Source organism: Myotis yumanensis, unplaced genomic scaffold, assembly GCF_028538775.1.
Source record: "Myotis yumanensis isolate MYYU_CA2020_CCGP unplaced genomic scaffold, mMyoYum1.0.hap1 SCAF_10, whole genome shotgun sequence".
NCBI lineage: Eukaryota > Metazoa > Chordata > Mammalia > Chiroptera > Vespertilionidae > Myotis > Myotis yumanensis.
Window position 1 is genome coordinate 53442933 of NW_027223761.1, and position 22972 is coordinate 53465904.

Consider the following 22972-nt stretch of genomic DNA (forward strand, 5'->3'; position numbering starts at 1 on the left):
TTGTTATAGACATTAAAAATACTTAATTCAGAAAGTTTCGAGCTCCAGTGGCGCAATCGGTTAGCGCGCGGTACTTATACAGAAAGTTTCTTGTGCAAACAAAAGCATTTCTATGTAATAAATGGGGAAGATAAACCAAAATTAGTTCTTTTGGAGTAATGAAAACCCATGCTTTAAAAACATTCTGTTACACTCTTTTTCCAAAATCTTCTTATATTTACCCTCAAGGAATTTCAAAAATAAAAGCAGAATTATTGAATCTATGGGGTGGGCAACAGGATTTACTAAATAAGATAGTAAATAAGGGGTCAGGAAACATCTATATCAAATCTGCTTCTGACACACACTGTGAACCAGAGGAACTGTCCATTTCCCCTCTCTGTGTTAGTTTTCTTACCTGTAAAATGGATCTCATACTTGCCATTCATCGTTCAGAGATTGTGGGTTTGTGACTGTATATGGGTATGTTTACGGTAGGAGGACAAAAGGAGGGAAATAATGAGGTGAGGAACATAAAGCTATTCAGAAAAGCAACAGGTATCACCGGAATGTAAGTTAGTTGCATCAAAATCATTACTTTCAAAAAGTCATTTCTATAGACAAAAAAAGATATGGACATCTGGTGCAACAAGCTTCCTATATGTTTTATTAAAGAGGTACTTTGTGAATAACAAAGGCAATCTGAGATGAAAGAGGAATTGTACACCTAAATAATGATCACATTACTTTTTGTGTGTGTGAACAGAATCAGAGTAGATTGTTGTAATCATATTCTTTAAAAAGTTAAACTCAAGCCAATATGCTATGAATGTTGATCAAATTTAAACAACTTACAGTTGACAAGAAAAACACAGAACATATATAATACCCTCTGGTTAGAATTTTTCATTTTTTTTTCCTTCTGTAGAAATCCCTTTTTCTAGAAAGAGGTGGAAAAGTAACACAGAATTAGATTGTGAAGATTGCCCAGTTAATTCCCACAGTATTGGCTTTACTGGCATTTATTTGTTAGACCCTGTTAGTTCACTCTTCAGTCTTCTAAGACCCCATGCTCCATCCATTTCAAACTATTTGCAACTCTTCAAAGTACTCTGCTTTTAAACTCCATGCTTTTGTCATTCCCTCTACCAGGCATACCTTCCTCACTCCAGGCTGCTTGGCAAAACTCCATTAGCTGTCAAAATTCAACCCAGAGGTGACTTCACAGGGAAACCTTTCAACCCAGAGGTGACATCACAGTCCATGTAAAATTAGCCATTGTTCTGTTCTGTTCTGTTTTGTCCTTACAATGTCCTGCGTAGACTTTCATTACTGGTCCTGTAATACTTCACACCTCTTACTTGCTTATGTGTCTGTGTCCTTTCCAAGACTGGAAGCTTCTTGAAAGCAAGGATTATTTTCTATGGAGCTTAGGTGCACAGACTCTAGCACAGTGCATAAATCATAGTTGTCCTTCCAAAAATTTTTGATAGATGAGTGAATAAATGATGACCCATAAGTCACATTCTGATATCTGTAAATGTATGTGTGTGCACACATAGATATACATGCATATTCATTCCAAATATAATGACTTCATTTTTACATGAAAACATGAGACATATTAAAACATACCACTCTCAAAAAATCCTTTTGACTTCACTATAATAAAAAAGGTCCAATCCACAAAGCAATCATTCTAGTTTAAGAGATTGTGAGTGCAGAAAAAATAGATAAGAGCTGTTTCTATCCTTTGAATGTTAACCATCTGAAAGTTTTGGGTCACTGGAACACCAATCATGTTAAAACATGGCAACATGAAAAGCTACAAACTATACAAGAGATTTTACCAGAACCAAGTAAATAAGTAACTCTGGGCATAATGAAAATAAAATCAAATACTTTAAAATTATAACATAAAATAAAACAAAAATAAAAACATCAGGTAAGACTTTATTGCGAAAACTTGGTAAAATATCAGACCATGTAATTGCGAACTCTTTTGCAAAACTTGCTATCTCAGAAGAAAAAGATAAACCTAATAACATTTGCACGGAAGTGTGAAAACTAATTATGAAAAGGGCATAAACATAGTTAACATTGAAGTTGAGCTATTCAAAGCAAGGTTATACATGTTGTACGTGGCAGTGTACATGTTCGGGGTTTCTATTGATTAATGTATAGAAAGGTTTACATCGCTCAGTACAGGTTAGCCAAAGTACTAAGAATTTATTATCCAAAAGTCATCAGAATTAAGATACTGTTGGTAAAAGTCTTTTCATTCTTTTGCTTATGAATATAAGTAAGAAAAATTTAAAGCTACCCCCTCAAAGGCCACCGAGTATAGAGTAAAAAGGGAATTTCTCAAAACCCATATCAAAGGAACTTTGGACTCGGGTTTTTCTGCACTTCTGAAATATTTAAAAATTATCTCTTCATCTAAATTATTTATGGAGATTTCCCTGAAAAAAAAAAAGCAGTTTTCTCTTTAAAAAAGGATAAGGAGGGAAACATTTGAAATTCATGAGCTTACAAACCAGTGTTATTGCATACCCAAAATTTGAAACAAGGGATGGTGATGGAGAAATTCAAGTTGATATTTGGGCACTGTCCTTAGGGTTTTAAATAGCTCTTTTCATGTTGCTTATTATAGCATCTGTATGGGGGAAACTGATTGTTGACTTTAACCTTAAGAGTAGTAAAAAGTAAAGTCTGCAGAAGTCTGCAAAATTATCTACAGAAATGCTTCCGACTGTGGTTGTAATAGAATTGGTCATCAAAACATAAATACTACCTGTTTGAAATTCAAATAGAAAACAAAAAGGCTTACAAAAGGGGAGCAGCAGGGAGTTCTTTAATAAAACTTGTAAACACAGGAAATGAAACTTCAGTACCCAGGCATATTAAAATACTCCCCCAGTTAAATAAAATGGGGAAACGCTTTCCATGGATATATATTTTTAAGATCTTACTTTAGGTATTAAATCTTAACTGCCCTTCAAATTTTTTTCTCCTGAGAGGCAATTACTTTCCTTTTGAACTTCCTTCAAAAATCCAAGTTCAAAATGCTAACAGAGGATGTAATTCACTTCAAATTATGCAACTGGAATTCCACAGCTGGCCTGTCTGACTGGCTTAGTGCTGAATGAACAGTGTCAGAAAACCTCTCCAATAACATCGCAGTCCTTCCTGACAAGGGGTAAATCTCCCAAACTTAGGCTCAACTTCAGAGCCTCATTAGCTACAGCAAGTGAATGTCAGTGGGGTGAGAACGCCTGGCAACAGCACCCAGGCAGCCAAAGCAAACAGAGCTGAGGATGTGTCTGCTCAATATCACCAACTTCCAAGGATAATGCTGTGTTTGTACGGACAGGGTGATCAGCTATCCCACAGATCCCATCCTAATGCCATTACAGCCCCTACATGTAATCCCCATCGCAAACAATTAGGCTGCACAAACAGGCAGCTCCCAGCACTTTTAAAAAGAAAGTCTTTCAATCCTCCCCTAAAGCATGCTCTATAGCTCCCCCCCCACCCCCCCCGATTTATTGGTTCTGGCCTACCTACATAATTTTCATCTTTTCCTCCCCCCACTCCAGCCCCCAAGTGTGAGCGTGAACCTGAATTACAAACAGTTAAACCTGAAGGTCACTTCACAGCGGCGTTCCAACATGTTCCCCCAGCGAGGCTGCACGGCGACAATAAAACAAAGCCCTTGCAACCACCTGTAATAATCTGCCTGCTCAGCCAGCAATCCGAAAAGTCCTGAGGCTACACAAGGTAGACATTTTCTGCAGCTGGTTGAACATGTATCTTGTGCCCAGTTGCCGGCTCGCCTCCTCTTACCTTCACGTTAGTCCGGAGTGCACAGTAACATGCAAAGAACATTGCAGTAAATAAGGAGCATATGGACCGGTATTCAGCTTCTCAGCACAGCGCAAGCCCCACACACTGAGTCCTGGGCATGTGCTACTAAGGAGCATCCGTTCCCTCTGTCAGTTTGAAAATGCATTGATCTCTGCTTTCTCTGACTACAAAACGACATGTCTTGAAGGCACTGAGTGAGAGCTCAACATCTCTTCATTGGCTATATATAGCAGTGTGCCCAGTAATTTCAATTAGCCGAGAATTCAGCATCTGAAAGTTAAGACTTCAGTTGCTTTTTCCTCCTAGCATTTTAAATCACTGGGTTAAAAAAAAAAAAAAAAAAAAAAAAAAAAAAAAAAAAACACACAAAAAAACGGGAGGGGGGAATGAGCTCACCCAGGAGGGATGGAGTTGGGGGGGGAGGAAGGTGAAGAATTGAAATTTAACCAATGAGTTACTTATGTTTCTGGAGAGCTCTGCTGTTATCCTATTAGATACTTTACAAGGGGATCGCATCAGGCAGGCTGTAAATGAAGAGGAAACCCTTCTCCCTGTAGAGGTTGAATAAGGGCTCTGCACTGTATTCCAGGCTATTCTGATGCAGCGCCCTGTTTGACAAATACTACAAATCACTGCAAACACTTCTCATTCTGCTTTTCAGTGTGAAATAGGACGGAGACCAAAAGATCACAGTCTCATAAAGTCCCCTAAAATGTAGGCTGGGTTCCCCTGGGGTGATCTGCAGTTACATGGCTGAGAAGTACCACCTTCTCTCACTTCCCTGTCCTGAGATATCTACTCACATCTTCCCGGGGTAGCTAAAGTTGCCAGGATCACTGATAAAACAGGCACCCAATTTTCCAAAATGAAGCTTTATTAGTATATGACAATCAATAATAGAGGATGAGTTCGGAATGAAAGGGAAGAGTCCAGAGATAACATAACCACGGATTCAGTAGCTACTGCTGCTGAATGTAATGTGTTCAGCTGGCTCCGGAAGGCAGAGAGAGCAGGAGAGAGAAATAAAAGCTTCTGCCCCCATGAATCCATAAGGGGGGGGAGGGGGTGGGATTTAAAACCATCGTCTGATCCTACTGTCTGTTGTCATTCCTGTCAGGCACCGAATGCTGCAAATTAACTCAATTTTTCCTGAGCCAAAGGACAAACTCCAATTTAACGTTCTAAACTCTTATTTCCAACCTTTGGAAGCCCTAATGCTCAGCTAGAATTCTAAAGCTCTCTGGCAAAATGCAGGCAGAAATGAACTGTTCTCACTGCAGCAGAAACAGTGGGAGGAAAAAGAGTGGTTATGTCTTTGCCACAGCGTTCCCCATCAGCTTACAGCGACAGGGAAGATCAGCATAACTCACTAGAAAAAGCTGCAGTGACTTTTAGGATTTTTCTTTAATGTGTTTTGCATAAGCTACCTCCCCTCTGGAGCCTGCAGTGGTGCTGAGGTACTGGCAGAGCTACTGGGCATTTCTCCTGGGCAATGAGCTGAGGCAGCTTCAGGGGCAAGCAAGGTATTTAAGGGAGAGGAATTAAAGGGAGGAGAAAGGCAGGGTTTTCTAATTCTCTCTAATGACAAGCATTCAGAAAGTGTCGTCAGTTCTGACTAAATAGCTATTTTGGGCTGTCATTGTTTGTGCCTTTTTTTAGGAAGGAAAAAAGGCAATCTTGTCTTAAGCTGGAGATTCTTTAGAATCGTAAGAGAAGGCAGCTACCTAATTTGATTCCCAGTTCTGTCTGTCAGATAAATCTAGGTAATTACAAATTACAAACACTTGCAACACAACCAGTGACTTCCAGGACATTAAAAAAATCCCGGACATGGATGCCCAACTCTCATCATTCCACAACTTTTACTAATGGCTTTCAAATGCAGAACCAAGAGTGTCAGTTACCTAAAGAGGTTAAAAACCTCTACTCAGAAAACTACAGGACGTTGAAAAAAGAGATAGAGGAAGACATAAACAGATGGAAGAACATACCATGTTCTTGGATTGGTAGAATCAACATCATTAAAATGTCCATACTACCCAAAGCAATCTATACATTCAACGCACTTCCCATTAAAATACCAATGGCCTTCTTCACAGATCTAGAACGAACTCTCCAAAAATTCATCTGGAATAAAAAAAGACCCAGAATAGCTGCAACGATCCTGAGAAAGAACAAAGTAGGTGGGATCTCAATGCCAGATATCAAGCTGTATTACAAAGCCACTGTTCTCAAAACTGCCTGGTACTGGCACAAGAACAGGCATATAGATCAGTGGAATAGAATAGAGAGTCCAGAAATTAGCCCGAACCAATATGCTCAATTAATTTTTGACAAAGGAGGCATGAACATACAATGGAGCCAAGATAGTCTCTTCAATAAATGGTGTTGGGAAAATTGGACAGACATATGCAAGAAAATGAAACTAGACCACCAACTTACACCATACACAAGAATAAACTCAAAATGGATAAAGGACTTAAATGTACGACAGGAAACCATAAAAATTCTAGAAGAATACAAAGGCAGCAAAATCTCAGACATATGCCAAAACAATTTCTTCACTGATACAGCTCCTAGGGCAGTTGAAACTAAAGAGAAACTGAACAAATGGGACTACATCAAAATAAAAAGCTTCTGCACAGCAAAAGAAACCATCAACAAAACAACAAGAAAACCCACCTCGTGGGAAAACATATTTGCCAACGTCATATCTGATAAGGGCTTAATCTCCAAAATTTATAGGGAACTCATACAACTTAACAAAAAGAAGATAAACAATCCAATCAAAAAATGGGCAAAGGATCTAAATAGACACCTTTCAAAAGAGGACATTCAGAAAGCCAAGAGACATATGAAAACATGCTCAAAGTCACTAATCATCCGAGAGATGCAAATCAAAACAACAATGAGGTACCATCTCACACCTGTCAGAATGGCCATCATCAACAAATCAACAAACGACAAGTGCTGGAGAGGATGTGGAGAAAAAGGAACACTTGTGCACTGCTGGTGGGAATGCAGACTGGTGCAGCCACTATGGAAGGCAGTATGGAGGTTCCTCAAAAAATTGGAAATGGAACTCCCATTTGACCCTGTGATCCCACTCCTAGGAATATATCCCAAGAAACCAGAAACACCAATCAGAAAGGATATATGCACCCAGATGTTCATAGCAGCACAATTCACCATAGCTAAGATCTGGAAACAGCCTAAGTGCCCATCAGTAGATGAATGGATTAGAAAGCTGTGGTACATCTACACGATGGAATACTATGCTGCTGTTAAAAAGAAGGAACTCCTACCATTTGCAACATCATGGATGGAACTGGAGAGCATTATGCTAAGTGAAACAAGCCAGTCAATGAAGGAAAAATACCACATGATCTCACTCATTCATGGATAATAAAGACCATTACAAACTTTTGAACAATAATAGATACAGAGGCAGAGCTGCCTCAAACTGATTGTCAAACTGCAGTGGGAAGGCCAGAGAGAGTTGGGGGACAGGAGGGAGGGGAGTAAGAGATCAACCGAAGGACTTGTATGCATGCATATAAGCATAACTAATGGACATAAGACACTGGGGGGTAAGGGAGGGTAGGGGTTTGTCAAGGGGGGGGGAAAGGATACTTATGTAATACCCTTTGTAATACTTTAAGCGAAAAATTAAAAAAAAAAAAAAATAAAATAAGAGTGTCAGTTACCACCTTCTTCTTCTGAGGTCATAGCAGGTCACATTCCCTGCAGCTCTTCCCAATAAATGAATCCAAACACAGCAACTTGATGTCATGAAAATCACAGGAGAATTTTTAAATGCCTATTTTATTGGAGGGTCAGAGGTGTTTTTTTAAAATTTTAATCTGTGAATAAAAATTGTTATATTTTTCCATTAGGAATTGTGGGAAAAGGGAAACTTTACATCTTTGTATTTATTATTTTAAGAGACCCTAGGGCAGTGGTCTGCAAACTCATTAGTCAACAGAGCCAAATATCAACAGTACAACGATTGAAATTTCTTTTGAGAGCCAAGTTCTTTAAACTTAAACTATATAGGTAGGTACATTGTTATTAACTTAATTAGGGTACTCCTAAGGCTTAGGAAGAGCCACACACAAGGGGCCAAAGAGCCGCATGTGGCTCTCGAGCCGCAGTTTGCCGACCATGGCCCTAGGGTATTTGGACAACCCAGGAGAATGAGAGCAGAAGAACTGGAAAATGTTACAAATCTCAGAACAGTTCACAAGTGAAGTTACAAGTGAAAACACACATGCAGGTTTTCCTGGAGGGCATCGGGAGGGCTTCTCCTGATAGGACTTCAGATAGAGTGTTAGTGTGTGTACCTTCTAAAGAAAGTAGTAAATCTAAAGAAAGGCTCTTAGACTTGCAGATGCACTTCAACTCCCATATACACTTAGCCAGACCACAGCCTCCCAGTGCAGTCATGGGCTACACCTGTAGATGTATTGCTGATTTTTGCAAGTGTCCTAGGACAGCTGACTTACTAGTCTCAAGTTACAGATGCAGGAAATGAGGCATTAATTACAATGACAATGCCCCACTAAAAAGTATTCTCTATTTTTAGGCAAAAGTTTTTTAACAGATCCCTGTACATGCTAACAGAATAACATCTGTTATTGTTGAAGGAAATTATAACTGGCTACATAATTTTGGAAGCAGCATAGTAAATCTAAGCTCTAACTTTCACAAGCAAAGAATACAGGAAAATTACTTCCATGTTAGACCCTTTCTTTTATCCTTCGTATAATGGAGATTTATAAAATGAGGATAATGCTTAACAGTGTCATTGAGAAGATGAAAGATGAATCTCCCATCATCACAATAGTCTAGATAGAGCAAAGGTTTAAGTATGGAAATTGAAACCAAAAACATATTAGGAGAAAATGGATTTTGTTTGGGTATATCTGATATTGGAGGGAAGACTGAAGCCATATAAGAAAAGGTAAACAATGTAACTATATGCAATTTTTTTTAAAACTTCCGTTTAGCTAAATGATATACAATGACAAACTGGGAAAATATATGCAACATACTTAATGAGAAAGTTTCTTAAAATACAAATAATTTTTATAAACAGATAAAAAATATAAAATAAAGTTTAAAAAAGGCAAAGGACACAAAGTGGGAATTCACCAAAAGACCACAAAACACATCAAACATGCTCTGCCTCATTCATATTTAGAGAAAAGCATAAAATATAAAAATATATATTTTCTTATATTTTATTGATTCTTTCACAGAGAGGAAGGGAGAGGGACAGAGAGCCAGAAACATGGATGAGAGAGAAACATCGATCAGCTGCCTCCTGCAAACCTTCCACTGGGGATGTGCCCACAACCAAGGTACATGCCCTTGACCGGAATCGAACCTGGGACCCTTCAGTCCGCAGGCCGACGCTCTATCCACTGAGCCAAACCGGCTTCGGCAATAAAAATATTTTTAAATTCATTGATATATCAAGTACTAATGTGAATGCATGCATGAATTAGTGAAAACTTATTGGAAGTAATCTATGTAAAATACCTAGGAGTTAATTCTAAGTATAGTTTGGTATATAGATATAGGTGTGTGTGTGTGTATATATATATATATACACACACACACATATATATATATATATATATATATATAGTCTTTATAGAGATAATGTAAATATCCATTAGTGAAAGGCTTATTTGTAAAATCGCAGCTCTTCTATGCCACCAAATGCTATGCAGTTATTACAAACATATATGGTACATATTCTTATATAGAAAGATTTTCAAGTTATAATGTAAATGAAAAAATAAGGTTGCTGAAGAGTTTGTATAGTATGCCTATATTTGTATGTATATGCATATATAATTATAGTAGGTGAATGTGTTTGTGTGTGTATAAAATTTTGATAACATTGATTACTGGGGATTAGAACTTGGTTTAGGAAGATAAGTTAGACATTACCTTTCATATTCATTTTATACCTTTCTATACACTACGGTGGCCTCCCCATAATGAACTATTTATCCAACTATCCTCTGTGTGAATGCGAGAAATAAAGACCCAGGAAGGGAGGACATTCTAGGACTTGTGGGGGGATTGGGGGATATGCCTATTAATGCTCTCAATGAGCACGGGTCAGGGGATGGCCATGATACGGGGATAGGACTCTACCTTTTCCTGAATTCATCTTAGTTCCTGCATGCCTCTTGTGATATAGACGTCTACCTGGAATGCATGTAATTCTCTGTGTGTGACATCTACCTGGAATTCATGGGTGATCTATTTTTTTCTTAAAGTGTGGCCCTTAAACACAAGCCAACTACTTTATTTGCTTCTTGAGTGAAAAAGTGACAATGGAGCAAACCTAACTCTAGCTGATTTTTACCCATGGCACTGAGTTTAGAACCTGACATCTACATATATTTCCTATTTATTTTTATTTATTTTTTCATTGAATTTACTGGGGTGTCATTGGTTACTAAAATTGTATCTGTTTCAGCAGTACAATACTATAATACATCATCTGTATATTGTAGTATGTGTTCTCTACCCTAAGGGAGTCTCCTTCCTTCACCTTTACTCTCTTCCACGTACTCTCACCTGCCCCCCCAATTTCTTCTTCTTCTTCTTTTTTACAATAAATCTTGCCATAGAATGAATGTGTTCCCTCCAGATTCATGTTGAAACCTAATCCCCAATGTAATGATATTTGGAAGTATGGCCTTTGAGAGGTGATTAGGTCCTCATGAATAGGTTTAGTGTCCTCATATAAGAGACCCCAGAAAGTCCCTTGCCTTCCCACTATTTGACACACTGGACTCTATCACCAGACAATGAATCGGCCCAGCATCTTGATTTCGGATTTGCAGCCTCCAGAACTGTGAGAAATAAACTTCTGTTGTTGATAAGCTACCCAGTCCATAGTATTTTGTTATAGCAGCCCAAACAGACTAAGACAAGTATGTAATAATTTTTAGAATATAACCTATTTTTGTAAATTTAAAAAAAAATATTAAAGCAGTATGCAATTATAATTAGCTAATAATACAATAATAACAGCAACAATGTCAACAGGGACAAATAATTCATATTTCTGTATATTTTCCTTTAAAATAAGGAGATTGGATTACCTAGTCATTTCTTATAGGCAGAATAACTCTGGTAGGCTTGCCTGCATTTTTTTATTTTATTTTTTATTTAGACAGGACAGAGAAGATATGTTTAAATGTTAAGGACCCAACTGGTTATCTTCCAGACCAACTAAATCAGGATCTTAGGTAGTGGAACCCAGATATCAGTATTTTATAAAGCTTCTCAAGTAATTCTAATGTGCACCTAGGATGAGAATTAGGGAGAAGAAGGGCAAACTGATTCTGTAAAGTTCACAGAGCAAACATTTTATGCCTGCCACCCATACCATTAGTGTCACAGTAACTCAACTATGATCTTACAGAGAGAAAGCTGCCATAGACATTATATAATGTGTTCCAACCACACTTTATTAATATACATTAAAATTTAAATTTCACATACTGTTCACATGTCAGGACATATTATGGTTGTTATTTTCTTCAACAATTTAAAAATGTAAAAGCCATTTCTTAGTTTGTGGTTTGCCAATCCCTGCTCTACAGTATCTAGCAGTGGCCCTCAGAGTGTGGTCTTGGGGCCAGCAGCATCAACATCAACTTGGAATTGGTTAAAGATGCAAATTACCAGGTCATAGCCCAGGCCTACCAAATCAGAAACCCTAGGTATGTGGCTCAGGAATCTGAGTTAACAAGCCCTACAGGTGAGTTTCATGTAAACTAAAGTTTGAGAACCAGTGCTACAACTTAAAATCCATTCTTAGAACTTAGAATCCATTCCCTCTTAGAAACGAATAGCTCTTAGAAGACTTTGGAGAAAAGCAATAATAATAACAACAACTTGAGTTTCAATTCCTTTTCTGCCACTTCCAGCTGTGTGATGTTGAGCAATTTACATAACCTCTCTCTACCGTGGAGTATTCCTCTATAAAATAAAGATAACAATCCTACTTCACAGGGATGTTGTAAACACTAAAATAGATAAGGTGTGCAAATTGCTTGGCCTACTGCCTGGTACATAGGAAATTTAATCAGTGGTAGTTTTAGTGTAAAGAAGACTGAAATGATAGAGGTAAACAGAAAGATAAAAATGTTACCATTCCTCTTGACTAACTTCTAAATACCTAGAAGGTACCCTGGAAGGGTTTGAAGACCTTCTAGGACTTCCTTATCATTACTAATTAGCCTTGAAGAGAATTAATTCTCAGGAAGTTTGACTATTTAATAATCCCTGAATGGCTCTAATATCACTGGAATTTATTGCATTCTCTTGAAGTTTATTGAGGTAATAATAACTGATTACAAAGTACAAAGCATTTCAGAGCTTCTGATGATTTTCCACTGAAGTATTCCTAAAGGCAGAAAAGAATACTTTGATTGCCCTTGCAGTTATAGAAACAAAATGGGATATCTTTAACGTTTCATTTGTTATCTTAAAATTCATGTAAATGTTAAATTCAAGTTGACATGATCACTGTATTTGTCATAAAGTAATGTTTCATACTACTTTCTGAACACTGGACTTAATAAGACAAGAAGATTGTGCATGCCCAGCTGGGGTGGCTCAGTGGTTGAGCATCAACCTATGAACCAGGAGGACACAGTTCGATTCCAAGTCAGGACACATACCCAGGTTTCAGACTTGATCCCCAGTGTGGGGCATGCCAGAGGCAGCTAATGAATGATTCTCTCTCATCATTGATGTTTCTATCTCTCCTTCTCACTTCCTTTCTGAAATCAATAAAAATATATTTATAAAATAAAAAAGAAGACTGCAATCTCATGGCTTTGAGTATTCTTTGTCATACATACTGCTATATATGCATGCCTCAGTTCACAAAGTAGATATCAATCCCATTTGTTTCTTGATCCTCACATTTGCCTTGAAGATATTGCCATCACCCCATAGTATTCAGTGAGGAAAAATGGCACAGAGATTAAATGAATTGCTCAGATTTGTACAGAAGCTAGAGGTAGAACTGAAACACTAGATCTTCTGATTCCAAAGCTCAGAAAAAATTTCTCAAAATCTCAGTACCTAGACCCTGATACTTAACTATTTCAGATATAACAGTCCATTTATATACAAATATTTTAATGCCTCATTTACTGTCATAATAAACATTAAGAATTATAACCTAGTTTTATATAGGATTTAAAAATTCAATATAACATATAAAAGAAATAAGTAAAAGAGTTGACATTTTAAAAATGTTATTAATTAACTTGAGAGAAAGAGAGGTGGAGAGAGACAAAGAAAGAGAGGGAAACATTGATTTGTTCCATTTATTTATGCATTCATTGGTTGATTTTTTTTTTTAAATATATTTTATTGATTTTTTACAGAGAGGAAGGGAGAGAGATAGAGAGTTAGAAACATCGATGAGTGAGAAACATCGATCAGCTGTCTCCTGCACATCTCCCACTGGGGATGTGCCCGCAACCCAGGTACATGCCCTTGACCGGAATCGAACCTGGGACCTTTCAGTCCGCAGGCCGATGCTCTATCCACTGAGCCAAACCGGTTTCGGCTCATTGGTTGATTTTAGTGTGTGCCCTGACTGGAGATAGAACCGACAACCTTGGCATATCAGGATGACACTCTAATCAACTGAACTATCTGTCCAGGGAAGAGTTAAAATGTTTTAAAAAGAGTATTTTAATTGAAATGCTCGGACAGAACTCCAATTTCATGATTAAATGGAAAAGGGCTTACACCCACATATATAAACAGAAGCAGCATATTGGATTATTCAAACATCTCAAGCAGCATATTGGATTATTCAAACATCTCAAGCAGCATTGCTATCAATGACATAATACTCTGGACTGGTGAAAATTATTGGTAAATTTCTAAGCAAAACAATAAACAATGATGCCTTATGAGACAGGGAAATTGTCTTGTTAAAATTTTCAGTGTTTATCAAGTCCATGTAAGAAATGCTTTGTGTTAAATATGTAAAATGGAGATAGATCATGGGCTCAGGTAATTTTATTTAGGTTTCTCATAGAAAGGAATGTTCAGTTAGATACTTTAAAGTCTAGGAAGAAGGACAATTATTTATAGTGTGGGAGTGTCTCCTACAGCCTTTACCTCCCTTTAGCTCTTGTCCACGACTTGTCAGTAGTACATGCCCACATTGCTATTATACCCAAAAAACACCCTCACAATGGTTTAAATTGCCAGTTGAGCATCCACAAGGGCATATACTAGCCCTATTGAGAACTACTTAAACATTCAGCATGAGAATAAATGTGACTTTAGAAATACATAGTTTCGAAGATCCCTTAAATTCCCCACCAGAATTACTGAACAGTACTGCACAGTCTTAAAGAGCTTCTACATATCCCTTTAAATGTAAAAGCCTTCTCTTCGGGATTTCTGGGAAAGAAAAATCTAAGAACATGGGCTTCCCAACAATCACTGATTCTAATTTTCAGGAACAGAAAGAAAGTGGGATAGACATACTTTGCATAGAGGACAAAAAAAAAAAAAGGCTTTGAGAAGAACTATCTGAAATTCCTATCATCTCTTAAGGATCAGATCAGGGCCCAACTTATTGTGAGATTTTTCCCTGACAACATTAACCCACAAAGAATCTTTTCCTGAGTGTCTATGGAATGTATTGTCTGCATTGCCCAATTTAGTACCTGATTATACACTGCCTTGTATTCTCACAATGCTTTCTGTGCTGAAGATTCATCTCCTTAACCCCATTTTAAGCTTCTCAAGAGCAAAAGACCTAAGTGTCCTGAAAAATAGTTCCCTTACACACAAAGATTGTTTCATTATTTTTCATAATAGATTAATGAGCAGCTTGAAATAAAGAAGAAAAAAACTACAACTAAGTTTCAACACTCTCTGCTAATCGTAGAATCACTTTTTGAAAAAAGTATGTAATGTGATTATTTTCACTTTATTTTTTCAGCTTTATTTAGGTACTAGAGGCCCAGTGTACAGATTAGTGCACCAGTGGGGTCCCTTGGCCTGGCCTGTGGGGATCCTGCTGAAACCAGCTCTCTGACATCACTCGAGGGGTCCCAGATTGCAAGACCCCTCCTGCGGGGCCAGCACCCAGGACCTAGATGCCCAGCGGCTCCCTCCTCCCTCCTCTCTGGGTCTGGGGTGCAGGTGAACCGGATTCAGGGCTGGCAATGCCCCAGCAGCAACCTAACCCACAGCCAATTCCACAAGGAATCAGGCTCCCTCCTCTACTGGTAGGAGCATCTGCCCCCCTGGTAGTCATTTCGCGTCATAGTTATAGGACAAATGGTCGAACGGTCACTTAGGCTTTCATATACTAGAGGCCTGGTGCACGGAATTCATGCATGGGTAGGGTCCCTAGGCCTGGCCGGTGATCAGGGCCAACTGGCGCCTTCTGGCTGCCAGCCTAGACTTTTCTTCCCCGCTGGTGCCTGCCGGCCTGGGCCTTCCTTCGTTCCATGCCATCCCCTGGTGGTCAGCTCATATCATAGTGAGCGATCAAACTCCCAGTCCCTCGGTTGAACTCCTGAAGGGACACTTTGCATATTAGCCTTTTATATATATGATAGATGATTGAGAAAAATTATATAATTTAACATATATAACTTGTTTGATATACATACACAATGTAATATGATTAATTAAGCTAATTAAAATTTCCCAACACATAATTATCCTGTGTATGTGTGTGTCTCTATGGTAAGAACATGTCATATCTACTATCTTAGCAAACTTCAACTATATAATACATTATTATTAACTACTAGAGATCTGGTGCACAGATTCGTGCACCAGTGGGGTTCCTCGGCATAGCCTGCAGGGATTGGGCTGAAACCAGCATCCAACATCCCCTGAGGGATGTAGTAGTGCACAAAGCAGCAGGCAGCCGGGTAGGAGCCACTCCCACACCTCCTGGCCCCACTCATTCTGGTCAGCTGAGCATCTGCCCCTGTCTTCCACCGCTGTCCTTTGCATCTCCTGGTCTGCTGCACTCAGCTATGGAGAAGTGGGTCCCTAGAGTGGAGCTCCCACGGCCTCACTAGGGATTCAGACTAAGGCTCAGAGAAGTGGGGTGAGTGCCCGGGGCACAACCAGGGCAGACCGGGGTGTCGCAGTAGCTGCGCAGTGAAGCCATCCACATTGCACTCCGTCCTGCAAGTCCTAAGGTGGCTCTGGTCTGATAGGAGGAGGCAGGCGCTAGGGACAGAGTTCGTAGTCTCTTTTTTCCCTCCCTCTGTCCCTTGGTCCCGGCTGCCTGGGGAGGACGCGGCCAGAAGGGTTGATGGAGGTCGGGGATGCTGCGCCTCCAGAATGGTGCCTGGGGAGTGGTGGAATTTGAACCAATGGCCTGGCCTCCCAATGCGAACTGCAGCTCAGCCCCACCTGCTTGCGATCTTGCATAGACTCAATAGCTTGTTTCTCTTTTCGTCTGTCCAAGTTGACTGACTCCTGGTGGTCAATGCGCGTCATAGTGACCGGTTAACCGGTTGAATGGTTGACCAGTCGCTTAGGCTTTTATATATATAGACTAGAGGCCTGATGCATGAAATTTGTGCAAGAGTTGGCCTTCCTTCCCCCACCTGCTGGCACCGGCTTCCCTCTGGCATCTGGGACCCAGGTTTCCCTCTGACTGCCGGCAGGCACATGGGACACGGGCTTCTCTCACAGCCCCAGCTTCATCCAGAAGGACGCCTGGTCTAATTAGCATACTATGCTTTTATTATTATAGGTACACATACCACATTTTCATTTAACTATTCATCCATTGACAGACACGTTTCTGTATCATGGCTACTTTGAAAAATGCTGCAATAAACATGGGTGTGCAGGTATCTTTTCAATATACTGATTTCATTTCCTTTGGGGATATATCCAGAAGAGGAATTATTAGATCATATGATAGTTCTTAGAAAAATCCATACTGTTTTTGATAATGGTTGTACCAATTTGTATCCCATCAATAGTGTACAAGTTTTCCCTCTTCCCTATACCCCTGTGAATGATTGTTATTATTTGACATTTTGATAATAGCCATCTTGCCAGGTATAAGGTGATTTCATTGTGGTTTTAATTTGCTTTTCCATGATGATTAGTAGTGTTGAATATTTTTCATATACCTGTTGGACACTCACATGACTTCTTTGGAAAATTTCTACTTACTTCCTTTGCTCATTTTTCAATAAATATATATATATTTATATCGATTTTGGAGAGGAAGGGAGAGGGAGAGAGAGAAACATCAATGATGAGAGAGAATAAATGATTGCTGCCTCCTGCACACCCCTGCCTGGGGATCAAGCCTTCAACTTGGGCATATGTCTGACTTGGAATCAAACCCTAACCTCCTGATTTTTGGGTCAAAGTTCAACCACTGAACTACACCAGTAAGGCATCCTTTGCCCATTTTTTCAATGGGTTATGTATCTTTTCGCTGTTGAGTTAAGTGAGTTCTTTATATATTTTGGATAGTAGCCTCTCATTGGATATATAGTTTGCAAATATTTTCTCTTTCCATAGGCTGCCATTCTAATTTTGTTGATTTTTTTCTTAGTTAAGCATAAATTCCTTAGTTTGATTTAGTCCCATTTGTTTATTTTTGCTTTTCCCATCAGTTCTTTTGGTGTCATATCCAAAAACTCACTGACAAGATCAATCTCAAATAGTTTTTTCCTTGTATTTTCTTTTGGAAGTTTTATAATTTTAATTCTTTTTTTAAAGTGTTTAATCCATTTTGAATTGATTTTTGTGTGTGTATGGTATAAGAGTTTTGCATGGAGATATTCTCTTTTCCCAACACCATTTATTAAACAGACTATCCTTTTCTATTGTGTTCTTGATGCCTGTGGTGAAGATTAGTTGAGTGTATATGGCATAGTTTATTTCTGGGTTCACTATTGTGTTTCACTGGTTTATTTTTATGCCAGTACAATACTGTTTTGATTAGTAGAGCTTTGAATACAACTTTGAAGTGTGATGATTCCAGCTTTGTGCTTGTTCAAAATTGCTTTGGCTATTCTGGGTCTTTTGTGGTTCCAAATAAATGTTAGGGTCGTTTTTTCTGCGAAAACTGACATTGGAATTTTGATACAGATTGCATTGAATCTATACATCACTTTGGTTAGCATGGACCATTCTATTGTTTATATAAACAATAATTATTCTAATCCATAGACACAGGATATCTTTCAATTTATCTCTGTCTTCTTTAATTACTTTAATCAATGCTTTATAATTTTCAATGCACAGATCTTTTACCTCCTTGATAAAATTTACTGTTTAATATTTCATTGATTTATGCTATTGTAATGTGATTTTCTAAATTTATTTTTCACATATTTCATTGTTAGTATATAGAAATACTACAGATTTTGTATCCTGCAAATGCACTGAATTCATTGATTAAATGTAATATTTTTTTGTGGTGTCTTTTAGAACTTTCTATATATACTAGAGGCCTGGTGCATGAAATTCATGCACGGGGGGGGGGGGGGGGGGGGGGCTCAGCCCGGCCTGCACTCTCTCACCATCTGGGAGCCCTTGGGGGATATCCGACTGCCGGCTTAGGAAGTGGGCCTTAGCTGGCAGTTGGACATCCTTAGTGCTGCTATGGAGGTGGGAGAGGCTCCCGCCACCACCACTGTGCTTCCTAGCCATGAGCCCGACTTCTGGCTGAGCGGCGCTCCCTCTGTGGGAGCGCACTGACCACCAGGGTACAACTCCTGAGTTGAGCATCTGCCCCCCTGGTAGTTAGCATACCTCATAGCAATTGGTTGTACCGCCATTTGGTCGATCTGCACATTACCCTTTTATTAAATATGATATGATCATGTCATCTACACAGAGGGAATTTTATTTATTTTTTTCTGATTTGGATGCCCTTTATTTCTTTTTCTTGCCTACTTTCATGAGCTAAAAATTCCAGTATAATGTTGAAAGGAGGTGAAGAGAGTGAAAACCCATGTTATACATAATTTTAGAGAAAAAATTTGTTTTTCACCACTGTGTATGATGTCAGATGTGGGATTGTTGTATATGGTCTTTATTATGATGAGTAGTATTCCTTCTATACCTCATTAGTTGACTTTTTATTTTGAAAGCATGGTGAATTTTATTAAATGCCTTTTCTGCATCTATTAAGATGATCATATATTTTTTTATCTTTTATTCTATTAGTGTAGTACATTGCATGTATTGATTTGTGTATGCTGAATCATCCTTGCATCTCAGGAATAAATACCACTGGACCATGGTGTATGACCTTTTGATGTGCCCTTGAAATCAGTTTGCCAGTATTTTGTGAGGGTTTTTACAACTATGTTCATCAGGGATATTATTAGCATTTCACTTTCTTTTCTCAGATTGTCTTTGTTCAGCTCTAGGGTAATACTGCCCTTATAAACTCATCTTGGAAGTGTTCCATCCTCTTCAATTTTTTGGAAGGGTTGAGGATTGCTATTAATTCTTCTTTAAACATTTGGTAGAATTCACCAGTGATGCGATCTGTTCTTGGACTTTCCTTTGTTGGGAAATTACTGATTACTGATTCAATTTCCTTTACTTGTTATTGATTGTTCATATTTTCTATTTCTTCATGATCCAGTCTTGGTAGATTATATATTTCTAGGAATTTAATCATTTTTTCTAGGTCACCCAATTTGCCTTAAGTGTTCATAATAGACTCTTATGATCCTTTTATTTCTGTAGTGTCAGCTGTAAAGTCTCTTGTTTCATTTCTGATTTAAATTATTTTAATTCTTTCTTTTTTCCTTAGTTTCTCTAAAAATTTGTCTATTTTTTTAGCTTTTCAAAAAAACAGGTCTTTGTTTATCTTTTCTCTTATTTTTCAAGTCTATATTATATATATTTCTCATATTTGTTATTTCTCTCCTACTGCTATTTTTGGGCTTAGCTTGTGCTTCTTTTTCTAGTTACTTAAAGTGAAAAATTAGGTTATTTATTTGAGTTCCTTCTTTTTTTCTTACAGTAAACATTTATTGTCATAGAACTGCATTTGCTGCATACCATAAATTTTGATATATAGTGTTTCCATGTTCCCATTTTCATATTATTTTTTATTTACCTTTTGGTTTCTTTCTAGACCTTTTGGTTGCTCGGAAGTATGTTGTTTAATTAGCACATATTTTTGAATTTTTCATTTTCCTCTCTGTTACTGATTTACCACTTGTATGATGATGACTTCCAAATCTTTTTATTTCTTTGTTTTTCCTAATCTTTCTCTAATGTATATTTCTTCCCTGAGCTCCAGGTCATTTATCCACTTGCTTGTTGAGTAGCTGAATATGTTATTAGCACCTCAAACTCATTATGATCACAAAAAACATTGAATTTCTTCTTGAAACTTCATCCTCCTCCACTTTTCCTACTTTATTGAATGATACTTCCATCCTTCCACTTTCATGAGTGAGAAATCCAGTAATCAACTTTTTAAAAAATATATATTTTATTGATTTTTTTACAGAGAGGAAGGGAAAGTGATAGAGAGTTAGAAACATCGATGAGAGAGAAACATCAATCAGCTGTCTCCTGCACACCCCCTATTGGGGATGTGCCCACAACCAAAGTACATGCACTTGACAGGAATCGAACATGGGACCCTTCAGTCTGCAGGCCTACGCTCTATCCATTGAGCCAAACCGGTTAGGGCCAGTAATCAACTTTGATAAGCTCTTTCGTATCCTTCCAACAGACAGTCAATTATTAAATCTTCTAATTCTCTTAAATATTCTAGAATCTGTAATGTTTTCTTAATATCCACTGTAATTATCTATATTCTTATATAGGTTAATTCAGAAGCCTCCCCAATGTTTCCCTTTTGACATCTTCTAATCCACTTTTAACCCCAAATTCTAAAAATGATCTTTCCTAAACATAAATCTAAATTATGCCATCCTGTCATTCACCCAAGGATATGCTTATTGATGAGACGGGGAGGGAGGGAAGGAGGGAGGAAAGGAGAGGGAGAGGGAGAGGGAGAGGGAGAGGGAGAGGGAGAGGGAGAGGGAGAAAGTAACATCAATGTAAGAGAGAAACATTGATCTCTTGCCTCTTGCACATGCCCCGAATGAGGATGGAACCCACAACCCAAATATGTGGCATGACCACATATCTGAATCAAACCTGCGACCTTTTTGGTGTACAGGACAACACTCTAACCAACCGAGCCACCCAGCCAGGCACATTCACAAGCTTTGCTAACTCCCAGTGCTATTTAAATATGACCCAAAATAATTACCAGCACCTTCAAGGTTCTGCTTGGTATGAGCCTTGCTTCATTTGAAGCCAGTTTCCAATTCTTATTCCATTCTCCAGTCACACAAACTTGTTTTAAATCGTAGAAACTACCATATTCCCCTAGTAACTACTTTTCTTTAAGCCTAGAATAGTGGTTCTCAGTCAGGAGTGATTCTCCCCCTGCAAGAAGTGTATTGTTTATAACTGGATGGTGGGGTATTATAGGTTTCTAGGTAGAGGTCAGCAATGATGCTAAACCTCCCATAATCCACAGGTGAGCTCCCCATGTCAAAGAACTATACAGCCCCAACTGTCAAGAATGCTGAGATTGAGAAACCCTGGTCTGGAAGATTTTCCCTTCTACTTGCACCCCAAATGACCCCCATGTCTAGCTGAAAATATTTACCTATCCTGTCTCAGCTTAGATGGTCTCCATTCAAAGTAATCCTTTCCTGATTTTTGCCTCTAGGTCAGGTACTTTTTTTTTTTTTTTTTTTACTTTTGTACCCTTACTATAATTTGGAACTAGCTACTTATTCAGTTCATGTTCACTTTCCTTGCCAGTTTTTAAGTTCTATGATCTTAAGAACTGTGTTCAGTACAATATCCTTACCATCTAGCTATGCACTCAAAACATATGTCAAATGGGCAAGTGAATAGATGAAGGAATGAAGCTATTATATATAGAAAAAGAATGTTAGGCTTTGAACTCTGTATAAGAACTCCTAGCTTTGCCATTATATTACATGTGTTCCTGAACAGGTTCCTTAACCCTTCATTTGGCCTCATTTTAAAATATGTAAAATAGGAATAGCAATTCCTACTACAAAGATTTTGATGAGGACTAAATATGTTGGTGAATTCTATCTTGTAGTGCTATTACAGGTTAGAATGGAAATTGACATACAAGTGCATGGGGAGGAATAATATGAAACTGAAGACTTAAATACATGTATCTTTTTAATTGAGAATTTTACTTATCGGAACTTATGACAAAGCATTATTGTTAAGCAAAGATTGATTATGTGGAATTTCATCATTAGTTAAATAAATTAATGGGACTCATAAAGATTTTTAAATTTAATGGAGTATACGTTCAATAGAATAAGTTATTTGGAAAAATCGTTATATATATATTATATATATATATATATATATTATACACATGTACAAACAAGTGTATACACGGACACAGAAAAATGTCTAATAAAAATACAGCAGTAGTTATCTTACAATTATAGGGTTATGATAGTTTAAATTTTCTTCCTTTTGAGTTTCTGAATTCCTGAATTTCTCTATAACGACCATGAATTTTAATATTAAAAATAATAAATGAGTGAGAAAAACCACTTTGCAACTGTAAAGGGACTGTAAGAAGTTGCTGTAAAATAAATAATAAGACATAATCTTTAAATTTAGAAGTTTTCAAGTTAATTATAAAATTTAATAACTATCAAGATAACTTCAATAAGGAAAAAAGTAAGAGCAGGACAGATCATGATCAAGCAACTAATGGGCATTTTCTCAGGTTCTCCATGCATTAACTTATGAACTATGCAAAACAATGCCATTAGGTAGCTTTCATTGTTCCCATTTAGTGGGTGAAGAAACGGAGGTGCCTGGGAGTTAAGCAAATTACAAGGCTGTACAAGAAAATAAATAATAGAATCAAATTCAAACTAAAGGCTCTCTAGTTTCAAAACATATGCATTTTTCACTAGGTGCTTAGGAGAAATACTCTGAATTAAGGGAAAAGGCAGAGAATGAGTGGTTTCTTGGCAGAGAGAGGCCAAAGGAAGAA

General features: G+C 37.9%; 1 protein-coding gene across 7 annotated transcripts in view; it reads right to left on the bottom strand.

The window, feature by feature from the left end:
• Positions 1 to 22972, bottom strand: part of DLG2 (discs large MAGUK scaffold protein 2) — a 1989136-nt gene that overhangs the window by 1392091 nt on the left and 574073 nt on the right. The window contains exon 1 of one of the 7 annotated variants that reach the window (XM_070425747.1): positions 3826 to 4107. The exons of the other annotated variants lie outside the window; for them this stretch is intronic. Within the exon in view, the coding sequence (XP_070281848.1) occupies positions 3826 to 3867 (42 nt within the window). The 5' untranslated portion in view covers positions 3868 to 4107. Of the gene's footprint in view, positions 1 to 3825; positions 4108 to 22972 lie in introns of those variants that run through there. 7 annotated transcript variants of the gene reach the window in all.